Here is a 20441-nt window from a genome sequence, read left to right as displayed (position 1 = left end):
AGAAAGGAAATGTGGAAAGCAGAAGCCTATGGGGCACAATATTCTTGGAATATACATTACACCTTTGAACATTGGCAAGAAGACCTTTGTTAGAAGAATCTGATAACCTTCCCCCCCCCCCTTCTAAATTTGTTTCAGTTCTAAAAAGGCAAAGAACTTGGTGGTTTGTTAGGGCCAATAGAACAAGCTGCCAGGGAATCTTGGTTTTTTTCATATCTGTTTTTTCCATCACATATTTACGACACACACACACACACACACACACACACACAGCCTTTGTACTTGCAGGGAACTCTGGGCAACTTTTCCTGACCATTAAAGAGAGAGGAGGAGGGAGGAGAGCAAGACATGTATTTTCTCATCCCAAAGACAGCCCATGGCAGAGACAGTGTGAACAATGCATTCCTGTTTCACTACAGCTGCGCTGTTTCTAAAACGAGATGTGTTGCTGGAGCTGAAGTTTGCTTGAGAGCCACACCCTGCAGGTGATGATGAAGTAGTAGGAGTTTTTGCCTTTCGAAGCTCACAACATATTACATTTGTTTGCCTAAAGGTGTCATTTGGTTTTGTTTTTCGGTTTTGTTTTGTTTTATAATCTGGCAACCTTGCATCCCAGATGGTAGCCAGCCTGTAATTTCTTGGCAGAGTCAGTATTTTGCACATCTCCAGAAGCATTTTCTTCTTTGGGTGTGGCCGTAGCTCAGCTGTGGAGCTACAGGGTGCTTGCTTTGCATACACAAGGTGCCAGGTTCAGCATCTCCAGGTGAGAGTGTGGAAAGCTCCATAAGAATGTAAGAAGAGCCTGCTGAATCAGGCCAATGACCAGTGCTATTTTTCTAGAAAAAGAGGTGTCAGAATTCACAATGAACGCCTCCTTCATTCCCTTATAATGGCAATGACGTCCACCTGAATGGTAGCGAAAATGAGTTCCAGTGAGTTCTGGCTGGGGGGGGAATCCCCTGCCAAAGATCCATCTAGTGCTAGTCCAACATCCTGTTCTCACAATGGCTAACGAGCCTGTGGGATGTGGAACACAAGAGCAGTCAAGCACAACATTCCTAGAGTGAACATGTTTACACATGGAGAGGAATGTTTGTCCAGCCAGCAGGTAAACTTCCGGTTTCCTTCTGGGCTGGGACAGACTTTCTCTGCATGTGACTAGAGGTGGGCGTGGCCTCACCTGTGCAGGTAACAAAAGCATAGGACTGGCCGCCATCTTTCTCTCTGTGTCTACTTACGTCGAAGAAGCAACATCTGCTTAGCCAAAGATGCTCTTCTTATGAGATAGTTTCCAGGTTTATGTTATTTTCTAAGCTAAGTCTGCCTTCTGGGATCTGATTGTGAACAGGATGTGAGTAAACTCTTTTTATACTTTTATAGAAAACTGTGTCATGTCTTATCTTTTATGAAGGAATATGGGGAAAATACCAGAACAGTTATTATAGAGGCTTTAGTGAGCCTGGGCATATGCATCCGATGTGAGTTTAAAAAGGGGGATGTTACTCTGCTAAATTGTGAACTTGTTTACACAAGTTGGAAAGGCTATAATCAAACAGTATATCCTCTTCTGCATCCCTGAACATTCCCACAAAGCCTATGGGAAGCCTGCAAGCAGGACATGAGCTCAAGAACACACTGTCTAATTGCATTTCCAGCAACTGGCATTCAGAGGCGTATTGCCTCCGACAGTAGAAGTAAAACACAGCCATCATAGCTAGTAGTCATTGGCAGTCTTGTCCTCCAGTCTGAGAAATGATAGAGAGCTGCTGCCAGTCCCTGTAGAAATTGTAGACAATGCTTAATTATCTGTTTTGGTCTAAGACATGGATAGGCAAACTAAGGCCTGGGGGCCGGATCCAGCTCAATCACTTTCTAAATCCAGCCCGCGGACTTCCGTGATTCAGCATGTTTTTACATGAGTGGAATGTGTGTTTTTATTTAAAATGCATCTCTGAGTTATTTGTGGGGCATAGGAATTCATTCATTCCCCCCCAAAAAAATATAGTCCGGCCCCCCACAAGGTCTGAGGGACAGTGGACCGGCCCACTGCTGAAAAAGTTTGTTGACCCCTGGTCTAAGGCAGCTTTTGGTGTGCCTAAGTGCTTCCTGTGTTCCTGGTGTGAATCCTGGCATTCCACTGAGGGAGAGGCTGGCTCTGGCATTTCGCTTTGCACTTGTCTACGACTGTTAACTTTTGGCTGCTTGGGGCCATGGTGCTACTTGCCTCCTCAAGATGGAAGCAGTGTTTTCCGAGTTGTTTTCTCCACTGAACTCACTGCAGAGAAAAGCACGTGGAAGAGCCACACAAAATTAACCATTCACTAATGCCTTTATTAGGGACAACCAAATAGTCACAAAAAAATGTGGCAAGCTTTTGAGTTCTCCAGAACTCTTCATCAGGCAATATGTTAAACAAAATATCAGGTGGTGGTATGGGGAAAACAAAAAGAAAGAATGAGAAATTGGGTGAGTGTGTAGACTCAGTTCTAGGACGGAGATTGTAAACTGTGTAAAAATCCCACCCCTGCTCCAGGTGCTACTAATACCAGGTTACTCACCTAGGATTCTGGGATAAAGAAGCAATAGCTACTTTCCCTGTGGCTGGTGAGAATAAAGCCTGGCTTATAGGCTGGATCTGTCCCATGTCTTAAATGAAATGCACAGGTCCCTGGGCAGGCAAAGAGGAGATAAAATATTGTCTGAAGAGTTATGGAGAACCTGAAAGCTTGCCAGATTTCTGTGACTTTTTTGATGGTCCCCCCAAAAGGTATCACAGAACTTTGGGCGTTGAGGGTTTCCTTCCCCTTATGGACCAGCACAGATACAGGGTGTTTTTTTGTGCCAGATAAAATGGTAACTGACATAGCCCAGTCCAGACAGTATGAAATGCTCACGATTAGGTCTATACTTCCTCATAGGGCTAGTGGTCATTTTCTGACTCAATTAATGTTGCCCCTAGTTTTCAAAACCTCTGTGTGCCTGTGGGCAACCAAGCTATCAAGTTCTTTCTCCAACATGCTGGATAGTCCGTAGGGCTGCAGTTTAGTCAGTAGTTAATCAACTTGAGGTCATTACCATATTTCAGTCAGGGAGAGTAAATTTTATTTGGTTAGGCTGAGAGTCAAAGGCACATGTTTAAAGACTCCTGGTTATGTTTTGTAACTGTAATAAAGGATAAGAAAGACACTATTAAGCATGGCCTTTCCATTTAAGAAGGAGTGGGAAATTTTATTCACACTGCTCTCCTCTAAGTATCCTTGCAGTTCATTTGTGGCAATTTTTTAGTCCCTTGATATGTCCTGGATTTCAGGTTGCATTTGCCTTCCTCAGCACCCTTGTTGTTGTTGTTTAGTTGTTTAGTCGTGTCTGACTCTTCGTGACCCCATGGACCAGAGCACGCCAGGCACTCCTGTCTTCCACTGCCTCCCACAGCTTGGTCAAACTCATGTTTGTAGCTTCGAGAACACTGTCCAACCATCTCATCCTCTGTTGTCCCCTTCTCCTTGTGCCCTCAATCTTTCCCAATATCAGGTTCTTTTCCAGGGAGTCTTCTCTTCTCATGAGGTGGCCAAAGTACTGGAGCCTTCTTTATGGTCCAGCTCTCACTTCCATACATCACTACTCGGAAAACCATAGCTTTAACTATACGGACCTTTGTTGACAAGGTGATGTCTCTGCATTTTAAGATGCTGTCTAGGTTTGTCATTGCTTTTCTTCCAAGAAGCAGGCATCTTTTAATTTTGTGACTGCTGTCACCATCTGCAGTAATCATGGAGCCCAAGAAGGTAAAATCTATCACTGCCTCCATTTCTTTCCCTTCTATTTGCCAGGAGGTGATGGGACCAGTAGCCATCGTCTTAGTTTTTTTGATGTTGAGCTTAAGACCATATTTTGTGCTCTCCTCTTTCACCCTCATTAAAAGGTTCTTTAATTCCTCCTCACTTTCTGCCATCAAGGTTGTGTCATCTGCATATCTGAGGTTGTTGATATTTCTTCCGTCAATCTTAATTCAGCACACTTAGCACTTACTTAAAGACAATGTGATATGAGTGTTGGTCTAGGACTTCAGAATCAATGGGAACCATGCTTTGGCCTCTGCTACCACCCAGGACACCAAGGGCCTCTACTGGGAGGCTGCACCCCCTGCCTGCCAGAAAGATCATCATGGCAAAAGGGAAGATGAGCCTGGTCCCATCCATCAATCAGAGAAATAGCAGTTGCAGGGAATTTGCCTGAAAGAACACTCTGCTGCTACTGCTAGCTTCCCAGGTCTGCAGCCTCATCCATCTGTCAAGGAAGGAGAAGCAATTTCAATGCTTCCTTCCTTCTTTCCTGCTCATTCCTTTTCCCTTTTGTATCATGCCTATTAAACTGCAAGCCTGTAGAACAGTCTTTACCACAGGTGTCATGGGCTTTGAAGACACCCAAACTCAGGATGCAAGGGAGAAACGTGCTAAGAGGAATACATGCTTGGCAAATCCACAATGTGATCAACTCCCACCCAGAAACCAATGCCCCCACTGTGGAAGGACGTGTGGATCCAGAATTGGCCCCCACAGTCATTGTTAAAACCGTGTTTATGGAAGACAGTGTTACTCGGCTACGAGTGATTGCCAAAGAAGAATTTTAATATATGTAGAGTGCTTAGCATGTTTTAGTTGCTTTATGTTCGTTATTATTACAGTACAGAATGATCAATAATAGTATTTGTTATCACTATTGTTTGGAAGGCTGTTATTAAGCAAAGTACCCATCTGTTTGACGGTCTGCATCATGGAAGGTGCGGTATTGGATTTTGTTTGTTTGTTGCACTTCTGTTCTACCATTTTCCTCCAAGGAGCTCAAGGTGGCATATGTGGTTCTTCACCTCTTCATTAATCCCCACAACAACCCTGTGAGGTAGGTTGGGCTGAGAGGCAGTGACTGGCTCGGTGTCTCCCAGTTCATGCAGTGATACAGTCTCCATTGCCACAGGGCCAACATGGACAGAGCAGGGTGTTTCTGTCCCCTTGCTCACTCTCTACAAGCATCAAAGCCTGAAGCAAGGCGAAGGAAATGCATCCCTGTGGAGCATGTGGAGGCGCATAACCCCCACTGCCTCTTGGTCATGCCTTGCCCTTCCAAAGCATGCTCAGTGCTCAGAAAGGGCTTTGAAGCCAAGGAAATGGGTTCAGAAACTAGGTTTGATATTTATTTAGGCATATAATTCTCATGTCCCTTTTCGTGTCTGCTTTGCCACCCCAGAGCACCACTGCGCATTTCAGTACAGCTCTTTAGCAAAAAGACACAGGCTGGCTGCGACACAGTTGGTGTCTCCCTTGTTTTATATTTCCTTCAGTCTCCCAAATTAGCAATTTTCTTTTTGGCTAGTGTACGCGAGAAAATCTTGAAGGTTCCAAACAACAAAATAATAATGGGATCCCATCAGGGTACTGCAATTAAAAGAGATGGTGTATTCCATCAAGTATCAGGGTGTTCTTTTTTTTTCTTGCTTCCTAAAAATATTTAATTAGACATTAGCCTTTAATTATATTTACTGCTTCATTTTCACTTGTGTATTTAGAGAGGCGATAGTGTCACTAATTATTCTTATCCCCTAAAGCACAACCGATAAAAGCCTCCCTCTTAATACTCACTTTGACTTGATGAGGCTCCTTTCCTCCCTCCCCAATTTTATTGCAAAGAAAAGCAATCAGAGGGGATTTTAAAATATATATTAGTAGTGTAGAACTCTGGAACAGTCTCCCTAGAAAAGTTAGGGGAGCAAAGAATCTCACTGGGTTCAATATATTTAGGAAGATTATCTTGTAATACCTCAACTAGAGCTTCAGTAGTGGGGCCCTGAGAGCTGGGAGGAATTTTCCCACATATAATCTTGAGCAGCAGCTCCTCCTCCTCCTCCTCCTCCCCCTCCTCCCACCCCTCTGAGCATCAAAGATTGCTATCACTGAAGACGGGGTGGTGCATGGCATGAATTTGCACCCCATGAAGAATTCCCTTGGCAAACCTCAATTCATGGGTAGTCTTCATTGACACAGTATTTCAAGGATGGCATACTGATGACTTTTGGGCAGTCTACCCTTTCCAGAACCTACTTGTGGTTTGGCACTCTACTGTGTTCGCTGGTTGATCCTTGCAACAGGACATCCTTTACCGGACATCTGATGAAGCTGTCTGTGGTCCACGAAGGGTTCTGCCTTTGTTTATTATAAAACTTATATCCTGCTCTTCCTCCCAGATGAATGTGTTAGGGCTGTCGCCAGCTAAGCCATACTACAAATAAATCCATCAAAATCAATGAAGTCAGTCATGTCAATTGATTCCAATAGGTGTACTCTGAGTTATATATGGCCCTTAGGCTGCAGTGCTACCCCCTCCCCCGATCCACCCCCCCCCACACACACACTAGCACCTTGCAATAAGACTCTTGGTTGATTTTGCCCTAACAGACTAATATAGCTACCCATCTGGGAAAGCCATGCCCTCTTCTTGCTGCAACAACACTATCCATGCCATAGGTCCTTAAATATATAGTTGGTCCATTGAAACATTCCTGCTTTGTGGCATGCATGAATGAATTGGCCTCTGAACAGTTATTAAAGCATATGACTTAACAAGAATCCAGACATCCCTGGTGTAACTAACCAATGGGAATTTTGGAAAGCAATATTGCAGGGGGTTACGCCTCATGCATCTGCTCTTATGAGGAAAGGTTGCAGCATTTGAAACTTTTTTGTTTAGAGGAAAGACAACTTAGAGGAGACGTGATGGAAGTTCGTAAAATTATGCATGGCATGGAGAAAGTGGATAGAATAGAGGGTTTTTTTCTCACACCCTCCTAGCACTAGAATTTAATGGACATTAAATGAATCTGAATGCTGAAAGATTCAAGACAGATAAGAAGAAAGTACTTCTTCACACGGCTCATAGTTAAACTGTGGAACTTACTCTCACCAGAGGCAGAGGTGGTCACCAAATTGGCTAGCTTTTAAAAATGGATGGACAAATTCACAGAGGATATGGCTATCCATGGTTGCTATCCACATGGCTATGTTCTGCCTCCATGATCAGAGGCAGTGGTACTTCTGAATACCAGTTTCTGGAAACCACGGGCGGGGAGAGTGCTCTTGTGCTTAGTTTCTGCCTGAGGGTTTCCCAAAGGTATCTGCCACTATGAGAACAGGGCTTTGGGCTAGATGGGCCTCTTCCAGCAGGCTCGTCTTATGTTCTTACATTCTTTGAGTCTACTCATGCCTGGTTTCATCAATTCATATGTTCTAGGAGTCTCTTCCTGTACCACAAATGTACATGTCATCTATTCACTGACTTTCCTGTTGTGTGTGTACCTGCTTCCCCCCCACCCCAGGTTTGTTTTGCCGATGTGGCTGTATCATTGTATGCTTCAGGGTGGAGAACCTCAGACCTCACCTTGGAGCTTAATGTGGCCCTCCAAGCCTCTCTACCTGGCCCCCAGGACTCCTTACAGACCACACACCCTCTCTAGAAACACATCTTGTTGACCTTGCTTTATCTTGTTGACCTTGCTTTGCACTTTCCTTGAGTGGTTTCTTCCCTGGCTGGAGTTTGTTGTACAGTGGTACCTCAGGTTAAGTACTCAATTCGTTCTGGAGGTCTGTTCTTAACCTGAAACTGTTCTTAACCTGAAGCACCACTTTAGCTAATGGGTCCTCCTGCTGCTGCCACGCCGCCAGAGCACGATTTCTGTTCTCATCCTGAAGCAAAGTTCTTAACCCGAGGTAATATTTCTGGGTTAGTGGAGTCTGTAACCTGAAGCGTATGTAACCTGAAGCATATGTAACCCGAGGTACCACTGTATGGTGCCTATTGCTTCCTTGGATGGAGGATTCAAAGGGTTGTGGGTGTGTAGAAATTTACACTCAATGGTCCACCCACTTTTGCCTCTGGCCCCACCCAGCAGCACTATTTGAACCTCAGAAGATTGCCCGGGTGGGAATGCCTCCCTCCAACCCTGACAGGTTTCCCATTCTGGTGTGTGTGTGTGTGTGTGTGTGTGTGTGTGTGTGTGTGTATAATATCATTAGGGCATTCAAGTGGCACCATGGCTAGCACATCCATAGTCTAGATCAGGACAAGGTAAATATTGCTTTGGTGTCTTTATACTACATTAACTTGCCTTGTTTGTATATTTGCAGTTAATAAGCTCTCATCTCATGGAGAGGGCAACCATCAGATGCTTAATTTATGCTCTGCAGTTGCTGAGAGCATCAGGCCAGGGCTTTCGAAACGTGTTTCCTCTGGCATTTGACATTTTGAAGGAAGTAAAAAATGGGCTAAACAAATGGTGAAATCTTTCAGTCATTCAATAATTTAGATTTTATTGAATGTGTTCCCTTCTCTCCTCTGACACTTTGGTCTTGCTAATTAGGACAAATAAGAAGGGTTTGCTGTGAGCAAGGATAATAACCGGCGAGGCCCCCCCATTTATTAAGTCACTTTCTGTGGGTGGAGAATTGATTGGTGGCTGTGAGTGGCATGCTGCCTAGACCTGCAGCGACTTGGAGGAGTCATTATGATCCGCAGAAGGGCCCTAGCTAGAGATTTGTATTGATAAGGTGTCAGTTGTTTTGCATTGGTCCTCCTAGAGAATTAACCCCTCTCACTTTCTCTCTCCACCCAGTGCTGAATTATCACCTCCTCAATATGCTCTGAGTTCACTCCTAGTATGAACCAACACCAGGAGATCCAGGAACTCCCAAAGAAGGGATTGCAGTCTTAGTGCAGTCTGAATGGCACTCTCAGAATCAAAGCGAACCTGGTCATTTTGAGTGGCAACCTACGCCAGGCAGAAAAGGCTTTCATTATAGAGATGGTGGTGGAACAGGTCCTCTATCTGCAGCCATCAGTTTTTGGCCTTCCTATGCCAAGGATGGTTTTCAGTTAAGTGCAGAAAACTAGGGAAAGGCACCTCTTGCCACTAATTCTTCCTGCACATCTAAGAAGATTAGTGAGTCAATGAGAACCAAAGCTACAAAACTTAGTATTTCAGGGGATGTACAACTCCATTCAGAACAGGTTGTAAACTCCAAACCTGTGTAAGCCAATCTGTCTACCAGCAGTACAATACTACCTCTGTTTTTTCTGCATTAAGTTTCGGTTTGTTCACCACACAGTCCTTCATAGCTACCATAGCTTAGCCTTTTAACTGCCTCCCTAGGATCAGATGAAAATGAGAAATAGAGTTTCAGTTAACCTGGGGACAGAGGCTGGGAATGCTACACGCCATGGTTATAATATCTTCTTCCAACGGCAAGAACACATTCTAACAGTTAAAATCAATATATTCTTGTTTCCATGAAGTCTAGAAACTTTATAGATTTAGAAGCTAAATATCTAGGAGAGAGAGAGAGAGTACCTTTAAGACTCTGTCCTGTTAGTCGCTGTAACAAATACATGATTTTCGTTATTAACAGCATCCTTCCAGTATCTAGAGCAAACTTGTCCAAATTGCTGTTTGGTGCTTTAAGAATCTCTCCACTTTTATTTATATATACTCAGTCCAATGAAACAAACACCACAGTCCCTCAAAGTTATGAATAGGATGGGAGGTGGTATGAATGAGAATCCAGGTACCAAGGATGAAGAAGCAGCAGTGGGGCAATATGCCTCTCTGTGTTGCCTCCTCTTGAAAAGGGAAGCAAAGGTGAAGAGTGAGCTGAGCATCTTGTAACTCTGTCTGGACCAAATAAAGGGTTTGAAATGCAGGCTCTTTGATTTAGTAACACTGGATTCTTTTATTATAAAATGGGACACAGTCCTCATGTTCTGAGCTTCCAAGACATTTGGATTACTCAGAACACTTTGATTGCTAGGTGCTTTTACATATTTATTTTTATGTATTTATTATTTTCTTGCTTGCATATCTCATCTTTCTTCCACCATGGAACCCAAGGGGGTTCTCAGGCAATCACCCATCCAGGCGCTGACCATGCTCAGTTCTCCTTAGCTTCAGCAAGATGGCAACCTCTTGAGACGTCAGACCATCCTGAGGAACCATATGCCTCAGGTCTTTATTCATTCAATTCCATTTTGCCAGGGCTGAGCGGCCCCAGTATCTTTATTGTTGAATCAAATACAATAAATTCCCTTGCACATCTGAGACTGAAGGAAGATGTTCCAGGTCATGTCAACCAGGAGAACTTGAGCACTGTCTCACAAGAAATCACCACTGACTCTGCTCTACAATGTAGGCCAGCCTCCCCCAAGATGGTACCCTCCATATGTAGTTGCATGGATGCCACCTTCCAGCATCTCTGACCACTGGCCATGTTGGCTGGAGCCAGCGGGACCTGTTCTTCAAAGCAGCTGGAGAACACCAAGTTGGCAAAGCCTGATTTAGGCAAACTGCACACAAATGGTGTAAAAAGTCCTGGTCTTTTAAAGAAAAGCACCATTTGGATGCTGCGGTTTTGATCAGAGAAGTGTTTTGGGAAGGGAGTGCTTATTTCTTTCCCTGCTGGCCATTTTCCCATTCAAAACCACCCCCCTGCAGCTGCCAACAGATGGGTGTTTACCCTTGCATCTTAACCATGTTATTTAGCTTAACAATGAATCTGGCATGGACTTAATAGAAATGATCTTCCTTGGCATCCTGCCTACTTTTTTAATTTTTTTGCATTTCTTGCACTGCAATAAATGTGTTTCTCTTTTGAGTACCACTCATCTCTTCCCCAGGAAATTCCCTCCTGGGGTTGGCCACGTCCAAAGCACCAAGGAAAGCTATTCATTATCCACGATTTTATTTAATATTACTGGCTTCTGGAATATGCTCAAGTATGGCATGAGAAATGCCAGACACTGTCCATAAATGAGTCATTTATTCCTGTGTGTCTGTGGCCTTGCAAATGGAAAGAGAAGGCTGTATGCCTTTTTTAGCCCCTTAGCCTCCATTTACAGTTTTGCAGAACTCTGGAATTCCTAGCCCACCTATCCTTAGCCCCAGATATACTGTGGGAAATTCACCCAAGCCTGCCACAGTGACAAATATTCTAGCTTTACCACTGGCTAGACCTTAAGCCAATTTGACCATGGGTTCAAGGTTCTAGACTGCTTAGTATTGAAAAATAGTGATTCTGTCTCTTAAGGATGCCTCTGGATTCTTGTAAATACAAGCTGGCAAATATACTCTTCATATATTCAGAGACATGTCCCATGTGTTCAAAGGACTCAACCTACTCAATGAAAAGAGCCGCCAAGGTTTTGACTTGCTGAACCATGTCCCCCCTTGCATTCAGATTTACTTCTTTTGGTTGCCTTTGCTGAGCCATTGGGGAGAGGCAATTTGTAGTTAGACAGTGGCCTTGTATCTCAATCAAATTTTCAGTGGCTGGATGAATTTTGCTTTATGTTTGAGGCCTAATCTGCCTCCCTTCCCAATCAAATTAGTTGATGGGATGATTCTGCTGGGGTGGGGTGGGGGGAATGGTGATCTCCACTGTGTGCTCCACCTAATCTTAAGACCCAAGAGGGTCTGTAGGAAAGTGGGTGGTCTTCTAGATACTGTATTTGGGGCTTAAGTCATTTAAGGCTTTAAACACCAATGTGAGCATTACAATTACCTGTGGTGTCCATTCTCAGTGGTGCACTCAGGGAAGCACGTTGAGGCAGAGGTCCACAACTCCACTTGGGAGAATGAGTAAGAAAACCCCCAGATGTGGCAGGGGCGGCTTACCATATACCACATTTTGAAATAAGGAGATACACATTATCATCTAAAGTGAGGGTAGACAATGTGGTGCTCCCCCCGCATCTGTTTTTGTACTACAACTCCCATAAGTGATCATTGGTCATGCTGTCTGTGGTCAATGGGAGTTGTAGCCCCGCAACATTTGGAAGGCTACAGGTTCCCCATGCCTAATGTACATGGTTCCACCCTCCAGATTTCTCTTCAACACACACATTTTTCATGAGGGTTTGGCTTAATCCCTTAATCTGCATCCACAGATGTAACCATCCATATTTAAGAACACAGAATTTAAAAAGCATCTGTTCATATTCATCTCATCCATTGCTACTGTTTTCTCTCTCCACCCCCCACTTCCTGTTTAAATGGTAAGTACCACCCTGGGAGCAGTCAGCTGTTGTTGTTTTCCTTACAAAATGCTATAAATCTCCATTATGTTATTCATGCACATTATTATATGTGTTTGAGTTGGAAACTTAAATGTGTTCTGCACATGCTCAGAGGCATAGGTTTCTTTATTGCTTTAACAGTTCTGAGGCTAAACTCTCTTGCACTGGAAGTAAATCTCACATTAAGCCCTTGATATAGTTGCCTTCCTAACCACTACAGATTGGTATAGACAGATAAGAGTCCTTAAAGATTGCCAGGGATCAGGTTGAGCCAAAGTGATCAGAATGTACCACGGGGAACTGTTTGCGATGCCAGAGCTGAGGCCTGCATCAGCACTTTTGAAGCATATCTCTCCCACAAAGAATTATTGAAACCATAAGTGGTTAGAGGTGCTGGGAATTGTAGTCCTTTAGGGGGTAAAACTATGGTTCCCATGATTCTTTGAAGGAATGTTCTTTAAATGTGCCTTAAATGTAAGGTGGATGCAGACTCAGAGCAAAATTCTATTCCTGCTTACTCAGAAGTCCCAGTGGAGTCACATTTACACCATGCATTTAAAGTATGTTTAAAGCACATGATTATTTGAGGGAAGCCATGTGCTTTTAATGTATGTTGGGTGTAACCTAAGTTACATGGGGCTTCCCCCCAATTATTTTCTTCCAAAATAAATCACCCTGGACATTTTATTGAAGGGTGGTGTTAAAATGCATTAGATAGATACGTGTGCATACAAGGGGCCATAGCTAATGTGTTGCATGCAGAAGATTCCAGGTTCAATCCCTGTTATCTCCAGATAGGAGTGAGGGAGACTCTTGTTTGAAATCTTGGACAGAGCCATAGCTGTGGAGGTGGGGGGGGGGAATAGCTGGGTCCCCCCACATGAAGCTTCCAGAGGAGTGTCACTGAGGCTCCCAGCCAATGTGTGTGTATACACAAATGCATGTGGAGGGATGCCAAACTGGGTTTTTTGACCAGGGTGAAATAAAGCCTAGTTTTGCCCCTGCCTTGGAGATCAGCTCCCAATCAGAACAGACAATATCAAACTAGATGGACCAATGGTCTGAGCTGCTTCCTATGTTTATCTAAATTCCTAGGCTCCGAATGTGCTGACACCCTATTTTTCCTTCCAACCATATGTCTGTTGCATCTGGCTCTGGTTGAGAGATCTTGAAGTTCTAGTAAATAAATAAGTAAAGTAGATCTGACAGGCCTGAAGTCTGCCCATCCTTAAGTCTAGGAGAAAAGTGAGGATGCAAGCATTGTGAAACCTCATGGAGAAAATCTTGGTGATGCAGCAGTGCAGCGCTGAGGGACTGGCCACTCTAGGACTTTCATGAAGCTGCTGCTTTATGGTAAAAACTTCAGAGGTATCTTAAAGGGCCATTTGTTGTCATTAGGCATAAGCAAAAGCAGAAAGAAAATTCTGCATGTGTGCTACTGACTGAGTAACAACTGAAGGTAACTGAAATTGACATTTTATCATGAGATAGATACTCAGGCACTGTTAACTCCTGTAGTCACTCTCAGCCTATTATTTTATTGGTTTGTTTTCTTACATTAACCTCCAACTTTCCCTCCAGCAGATCTCAGAAGAGCATAGTTTGCACAACACCATTTTGTCCTCACACCAACCCTCTGCAGTAGGTTAGGCTTCTTCTGCCGCCTAAGGCGACTGCTTTACTCTGCCTAATGGCAGGGCCAGCCCTGCTGCAACCTCAACTGTTAAGCGAGAGGGTTTATTGAGGCAGTTTCTTAACCACAGCGGGAGAAACCTTAAAACAAATAAATGCATTCTCATTTATGAGAATATTTGAATATTTGTGCGAGGCTTTTTGCCCTGCTTTGCCAAGAAATTTCTCTTGAATAACATGCTGTTACACTGCATAGAGTGGAATTTTGCCTCAAAAGAAAGTCCCACTTCAGTGGGATTTACTCTCGTGTAGATGTGTACATAGAAATGCAGCGCAAATTGTAAAGCAGATGCCTGCTTGACTACCTAGATACTTACAGAATAGATTTCAATTGGTTTGGGGGGGGCGAATGAGCAGGAATGTGTGTTTGTTTATGTGGTTTTGATTCCGTAGTGTGGTTTCCAAAGTAAAATTCCTTGATCATATGTGTCTGCGGGTGGGGGGAGGAGCGGGAGCGCGCTTGAAATAAAAAACAACACTGCCTACGTTTTATTTATTTTCTCACCGACGTGCAAGAAGACGCCTTCCTTGCAGCAGTTTCTCCTTCCACAAACGTGGGTCTTCTTCTTCTTCTTCTTCTTCTTCTTCTTCTTCTTCTTCTTCTTCTTCTTCTTCTTCTATCCTTCGCTATGCATTTTTATGGGGATGGAATTGGGGTGGGGAGAAATGAAACAGGGTTTATCTGCAGCGAAGGGGAAAACGTGTATTTTAGACCGTCGTTAATAAAAAAATAGTCCTTGGATGCAGAAGCCCATCATGATAATTGTCTAATCTTGCTGAATGAAATCTTACGAATGGAGGATTCGGAATCTCAAAAGCTCCCTGTCTTGTTCAGAATCACAACCAACATTCCATCCGCCCACCCTTCCAACCCCCCCTCCCCCGCGTCACAACCTACCCCCGGAATAATAGAACAGTTTCTTCCATCTATAATGGCTGCCTGGTCGTCCTCACCGCACCCTCCCCCTGCCTCGACTTGTGTAGTCTTCGATTCCTGCGCCATTTTGAGCTCCTACTCCCCTCCCCCTCACTCCGATCTCCTAGAGTCCAACAACGCTTCCCCCCCCCCGCCCTTCCTCTCCCGGATCTCAGTGTGTTACTTTGGTCCACAAATGCGACTTGAATGCCTCCCAAAACCCTGCCATGTTAGGGGAAATACCGGTGACTTAGCAGAGACGTAATATGATTTATTTGTGTATGTGTGTGTTAACATTGTGCATGTCAGACTCACGGCCGGCGATCCCTCTTCTCTGACCGCTTGCCATTCGCAACCCAGCGAAGCTCGCCGCCTCCGCCGCCAACCCCGCCCCAAGCCACCCACTTTTAAGATGGGGTTTGGTTTAAAATAAAATAAAATAAAATTAGGGCTAAGAAATAAAGGTACTTAGGAGCCATAGGCACAACCAATCGTTAATTCCGAATCTAAAAAGCAGACAGAAGGAAAGAGATTTAATCTCGTTCAAAACCTCTGTTTGCTCTCGGGTCTTTTATTTCGTCTTATGTACGTGGGGAGCTTGAATTAGTCGATTGAATAGCCTTCTCTGGATTGGAAATTTCCTGTTTTCACGTCTTAAATTTTTTCTTCGTTCCTCTCTGCGTGTCCGTAAATTTGGAACATCCCTTTCTTCCACATTGCTAAAAATCTGGAGAACAGACGCCTGATTCTCCTCTCGAGGTGACGTGTAAAAACCATGGCAAAGAGATTCTAAAATCTCTGCGCCCACCTATTGAATTATTTATTCTCTCTCTTTCTCTCCTTCCCCTTATTCCGAGACATTGCGGATAAGGGGCTTTTTCTGTTCTTTTTTTTTTACAACGGAGGGGTGACCTAATTTAGCAAAAAAGGAGGGCAACCTAGAAACTTTGGGCATTACTGATATTTTGTAATAATAATAATTGCAACAACAATAATAATCTTTTTGTTTGCAAATTGTGCCCCTTACTTTCCATTCCCTTTCTGGTTTATGCTGGGTCAGTTAAGTAGATGCTTTTAAAATAAAAATAGTCCTGCTCAGGGTGGTTCCCCCCCCCCGCACCTCCCAAGAACAAATCATATATTAGTACGCATCAACTGAAATATTTCCAAAGTGAGGTGTTTTGTTGGTTGTTGTTTTTAGCATTATAAATATTCTAAAGGATCTCTGCTGCGCATACTACATATTTTAAAATGTTAATAAAAAGAGAAGAGAACGTGTTGTTTTATAAGTTTAGTACAGCTTTTTAAGCCTTTGAAAATATTTATACTCCTCAGCGGCTATCGCCATTAATTCTTGTTATGTAAACGAAGGCTAATAGAAATAAAACCCTAAAGAATTTAAAGGGAGAAAAACGAAATACAGTCTCCTGCTTTTTTTTTAAAGGTGAATGTAAAACAGGAATGCAGCGTTTAATACTATAAAGCCATTTATTTAATCTATGAAAATAATGTACAATAAATAATTTGCATTTTACTATTAAAGCATTTGAATAAATAATCTACCTCTAAAACATAAAAAGAAGGGACAAAACCTCCATCGCTCTTGTTCTTTTTAAATTTTTTCCTTCTTCCTATTTGTTCTTTAAATTAATAAATCTAAACGTCTTGCTTTGTTTCCTGAGAAGTTCACTTTTTTAAGAAAAATGGACAGACATTTTCTTCTTGAATCGAGGATTTCTAATGCAAGCTTTCTGGGAAAGGGTGAAGGGAGCTTCTAAAGATATTTAAGAGGCCAGACTTCATTTTTCTCCTTTGATAAATATCTCCTTAAGCGTGGCACCCCTTTATTCTTGTCCGAATAAAAATATATATACGAGATAGAAATACCTGAATTCAGTCAGAACATAGATTCCTTTAAAAGAAAGTGGCAGAAATATTTCTTAGGTTCGGGTCCACTAGAGACTCACAAACCTCTTTCGAAATAAATGCTTTTTCAATGGGGGGGGGGGCTGTGATCAGGCGTGGGGTGGGGGAGCGTACTTTCGGTTTCCATGGCATGGGGAGCTGTTGGTGTGTGCATGCCTGTGTATATTTATAGGGGCATATAACCCAAGGCAGATAAGGAATGTCGGAGGGTGTTTACTGGAAATTCAAATGTGGCAGATCGAGAGTACAAAGTGTGCTTGTAAAAAAGTCCAGATCTTCGACGGAGAAGCTGACAGGGCTGTCTAAGAACCCCTGGAAGCTGGGAGAAAGCCCTTCTGAGGTCTGTGGGCAGGAATCCACAGAGAAAATATTCAGGTCTGGTGGCAACAAAGGAGACTTCTGGCTTTCCAGGAAGGCATTGTCCAGGGAGGAAGAGGAAGAGGAGGAAGAGCGGGCGCCAGCTGTCCCATTTGGCTCTGCGTTGGGGGCGCTCTCCTCGGCGGGTGTCAGGTAGCCAGCGGGGGGCCTCGGCGGCTCTCTGCTGCTGCGGGCAGGGTAAGGACAAGGGATCTCCAGGACGTCTCCAAATGGAGAGCTGCCCTCCTCCTCTTCCTCCTCCTCCACCTCTTCGCTGCCTTGATCCAAGCTGGCGTCCCCCTCGGGGATTTCCTTATGCTGCGTTTGTCGCTTATGCTTCATCCGCCGGTTTTGGAACCAGACCTTCACTTGTCTTTCCGTCAGGTCCAGCAAAGCCGCGATCTCCACCCGGCGGGGTCTGCAGAGGTATTTGTTGAAATGGAACTCCTTCTCCAGCTCCAGCAGCTGCGTGTTGGTGTAAGCCGTCCTCAGCCGTCGAGAGCCGCTGCCGCTGTTGTCTAACAAACCCTGGACGTCTTGGACGCAGAAAGAAGAAGAAGAAGACAGTTTTAAAAATGAAAACGAGACGAAATAAAGCCATTAAAAATAACAGCTGGGTGAAGAAACGTTCTTCCTAAGTGGGGTCTGCGCACGTGCGCTTTTTTTTAAATTGAGACCAGGGCGTGCGTGTGAACCACTTGGAAATTATAGGGAAATTTTACAAAGTATTGTGCATCTCAGTCAAAAGTCTCACACACACACCCCTTACACATAAGTAACGGTGGAAACCAGCGCTGGGAAACTTCCTTAAGGTCCTGCAAAGAACAGAGTGCGGGGGCAGGGCAGGGCAGGGGGAGGGGGGAGGGGGTGCATTTTTTGAGGGAGGCTCAGTGGGAAGAATTCCCCGCACGCTCACTCTGGGATGGAGAAATCAGTATTCAAGACACGCTTGTGGAAGACCAAGTCTCCCTAAGACATCTTCAAGCCTCTCCTCCATCGATTGCAAGAGACGACGTCAGTTTCCTGCCTTCCGTCTTCCCAATCTACCTTCTTGCCTAGGAAGGGGACCTTTCATAACGGGATGGCAAAGCCTTCTTAGCGGGGAAAATAGGAAAGGGGAACACAAAAGGGGACGAGAGAGAGCGAAAGAACCGATGGGATCTTTCTTTATCCAGACAGCCCGGAAAACAGGGGACCCAAGGAGCTAATACCGTGTCCCCCTCCCCACAACCTCGTTGCTTCTCTCCCAATGGAGTCCCAAGGATGTCCATCCCAACCACAAATCCAGGATGTATGCAGGTGGGGCGTGGGAGGGTGAGGACCCTGAAGGAAAGGAATGAGCTCCTTTCCTCCTAAGCTTGGTGGCGAGCTAGGTTGACCCCACCGCGATGCTGTCAGGGCAGGGCTTGTGAAGCAGAGGTCCAGGCCCCCCGCTCAGCAGAAGGAGGCTGATCACATTTTGAAGTGAAGGAGTGCCATCCACCCCAACTATTAGACCATGTAGTCCAGAATTTACAATTTACGTAATTGCACCTCTTGAGATCCTACGGGACTTAGCCGAGTTGGTGGGACAGAAATGTTGAAATGGAAGACTCTCGCATCTGCAGGGTAAATTGACAGGGTGCCCTGCAAATTACCAATCTATGGAATAGGGGTGGTTTAAAAAGGACTATATTCCCCTCTTCTTTCCTCTGATGTCTTCTTTCCAACCATATTTATTCTAATCTTGACATAAAAACAGTTTATATAAAATATACCCCCTCCAAAAAGCGAATCTGCAGAATTATATATTCTGTATGTATTGTCCACGGTTTCCCACTGGAATAACTAGCCAGAGCATAAACAAGGCGCCCAGAGGGCCAGAAATGAATACCAGTTCGGAGAGGCTGTGTGGATTTTTATTTTAACTTGTTCTAGAGATTTGCTAGAAGAGGATAAGAAAGAAATAGAGAGAAAGAGAAAGAGAGAGAGAATGATTCTCCCTGCCATTTCAATCATTTCTTCTGCTTGGAGTTGGTTTAGGATTAAGGGAGGCGAGAAGAGCATTGCCTCTGTTTCCCAGCAGCGAGCACATTTTAGATAGTAGGATTTTTGTCCTGTTCAGTCAACTCCGTCAGTCCCCCCCCCCCGACACCCCAATTTCCCCCCTTCGTCGTATACAGACCTGCAGGAGAACCCGCGGCAGATCCGGGCAAAGAGGAGGAGGAGGAGGAAGGAGAAGCAGCAGCAGCAGCAGCAGCAGCAGGAACCTGGCTGGCTTTCTTGAAGGATTTCTTCTCCTTCATCCAGGGGAATTCTCCTGCCAGGGAAGGAGGCTGGAGCGCGGGTCTCTGGGCCTGCCCATGTCTTGGTCTCTTTTGGCTCCTTGGCGTAGGCTGGTTGCTGGATGAAGGATCCAAGCCGAGGAGGGCTTGTTCTAAAGGAGGAGGAATTAACGTCGGTGGTTCCTTGATTGATGAAGTTTGAAATGTCTCCAGGACAGCGGGAAGGGACGTCAGACACTCCGCTAGCGATGGCTGGCTGTTTATGAAGCCTATCTCCCTCTCAAATTCAAAATTCATGGCTTTTTCCAGGGGCCCAGTGCAAAAAAAGGGAGGGGGAAAGAGGGGGGGAACGCGGGTGGATGGGAGGGGAAGGAACGGTTGATCTTAAAGGCCCTTCCAATATTTTATATCGCTTTAGTATTAGTATTATTTGCAGTCTCCTCCCCCTCCCTCCCCCGTTTTTTTAATTTTAAAAAATCTTATATTGCTGATAATACAGGCGTATGGGGACCTTGCTCTATTAAACTGACGAGCAGGGATAAATTGCAGCCAATCCTGGTCATGTGACCTGGCTCGCCCAATAGCAGGGCCAGCCCGGTTGAAAACAGAAAGTATTTTTATTTAATAGCTAATAATAATAATAACAACAACAACAATAAAAATAAAAATAACAATAATGAGAATAACAATAATGGCAGCTTACCTATCCTTGGGAGAATGCCACTGATTTTCCCCCTTTTACTAACAAATGCTAAGTGAGTGTTAAGGAAGATATTGCGAAAGGGCTGAGGAGGCAACTGTGGGGTTGGTGGTGGTGGTTACAGTTTGCCTTATTGCCTCGTCTCTGTCTGGTTGATTGAATCGTTGATTTTAGCTCAGTCCAGGAGGGAGGAATTAGAAAAGAAGAGACAGACACCAGGGATGAAGTAAAAATCACCCAAGTAGAAGCCGAAAACTTATAATTTACAACCAGCCCAACACTGAAACCCAAGGAAAGAGTGGATTAGCAAACTCGAATCTGTTTGGATTTGCATATATATATATATATATATATATATATATATATATATATATATATATATATATAACACACATTATAAACACTGCTGGAGAATATCAGGTTAGAGTGAAAGGATGTTGGAAAGAGTTATTTCTAGAAGCTGTCCTCTTCTAAA

The 20441-nt window shown here is 44.2% G+C and overlaps 1 protein-coding gene across 1 annotated transcript; it reads right to left on the bottom strand.

Moving 5' to 3' along the window:
- Positions 1–16188: 16188 nt before the first annotated feature.
- Positions 16189–19753, bottom strand: HOXB2 (homeobox B2). Its single transcript, XM_053361866.1, has 2 exons — positions 19167–19753; positions 16189–17538 (listed from the first exon to the last, which is right to left on the bottom strand). Exons 1-2 carry the CDS (start codon positions 19561–19563, stop codon positions 16859–16861), a joined length of 1077 nt encoding a protein of 358 aa, XP_053217841.1. The 5' UTR covers positions 19564–19753; the 3' UTR covers positions 16189–16858.
- Positions 19754–20441: the final 688 nt, after the last annotated feature.

This window comes from Podarcis raffonei, chromosome 13 (genome assembly GCF_027172205.1).
Source record: "Podarcis raffonei isolate rPodRaf1 chromosome 13, rPodRaf1.pri, whole genome shotgun sequence".
Taxonomy (NCBI): domain Eukaryota; kingdom Metazoa; phylum Chordata; class Lepidosauria; order Squamata; family Lacertidae; genus Podarcis; species Podarcis raffonei.
Note: the sequence above shows the minus strand (reverse complement) of the source record. Positions and strands in the feature narration are given on the sequence as shown.

Excerpts from the sequence above, each read along its gene's own strand:
- HOXB2 (XM_053361866.1), bottom strand. The coding sequence starts at position 19,563 with ATGAATTTTGAATTTGAGAGGGAGATAGGCTTCATAAACAGCCAGCCA. Across the intron at positions 17,539-19,166 it reads TGCCGCGGGTTCTCCTGCAG|ACGTCCAGGGTTTGTTAGAC; the intron begins GTCTGTATACGA and ends TCTGCGTCCAAG.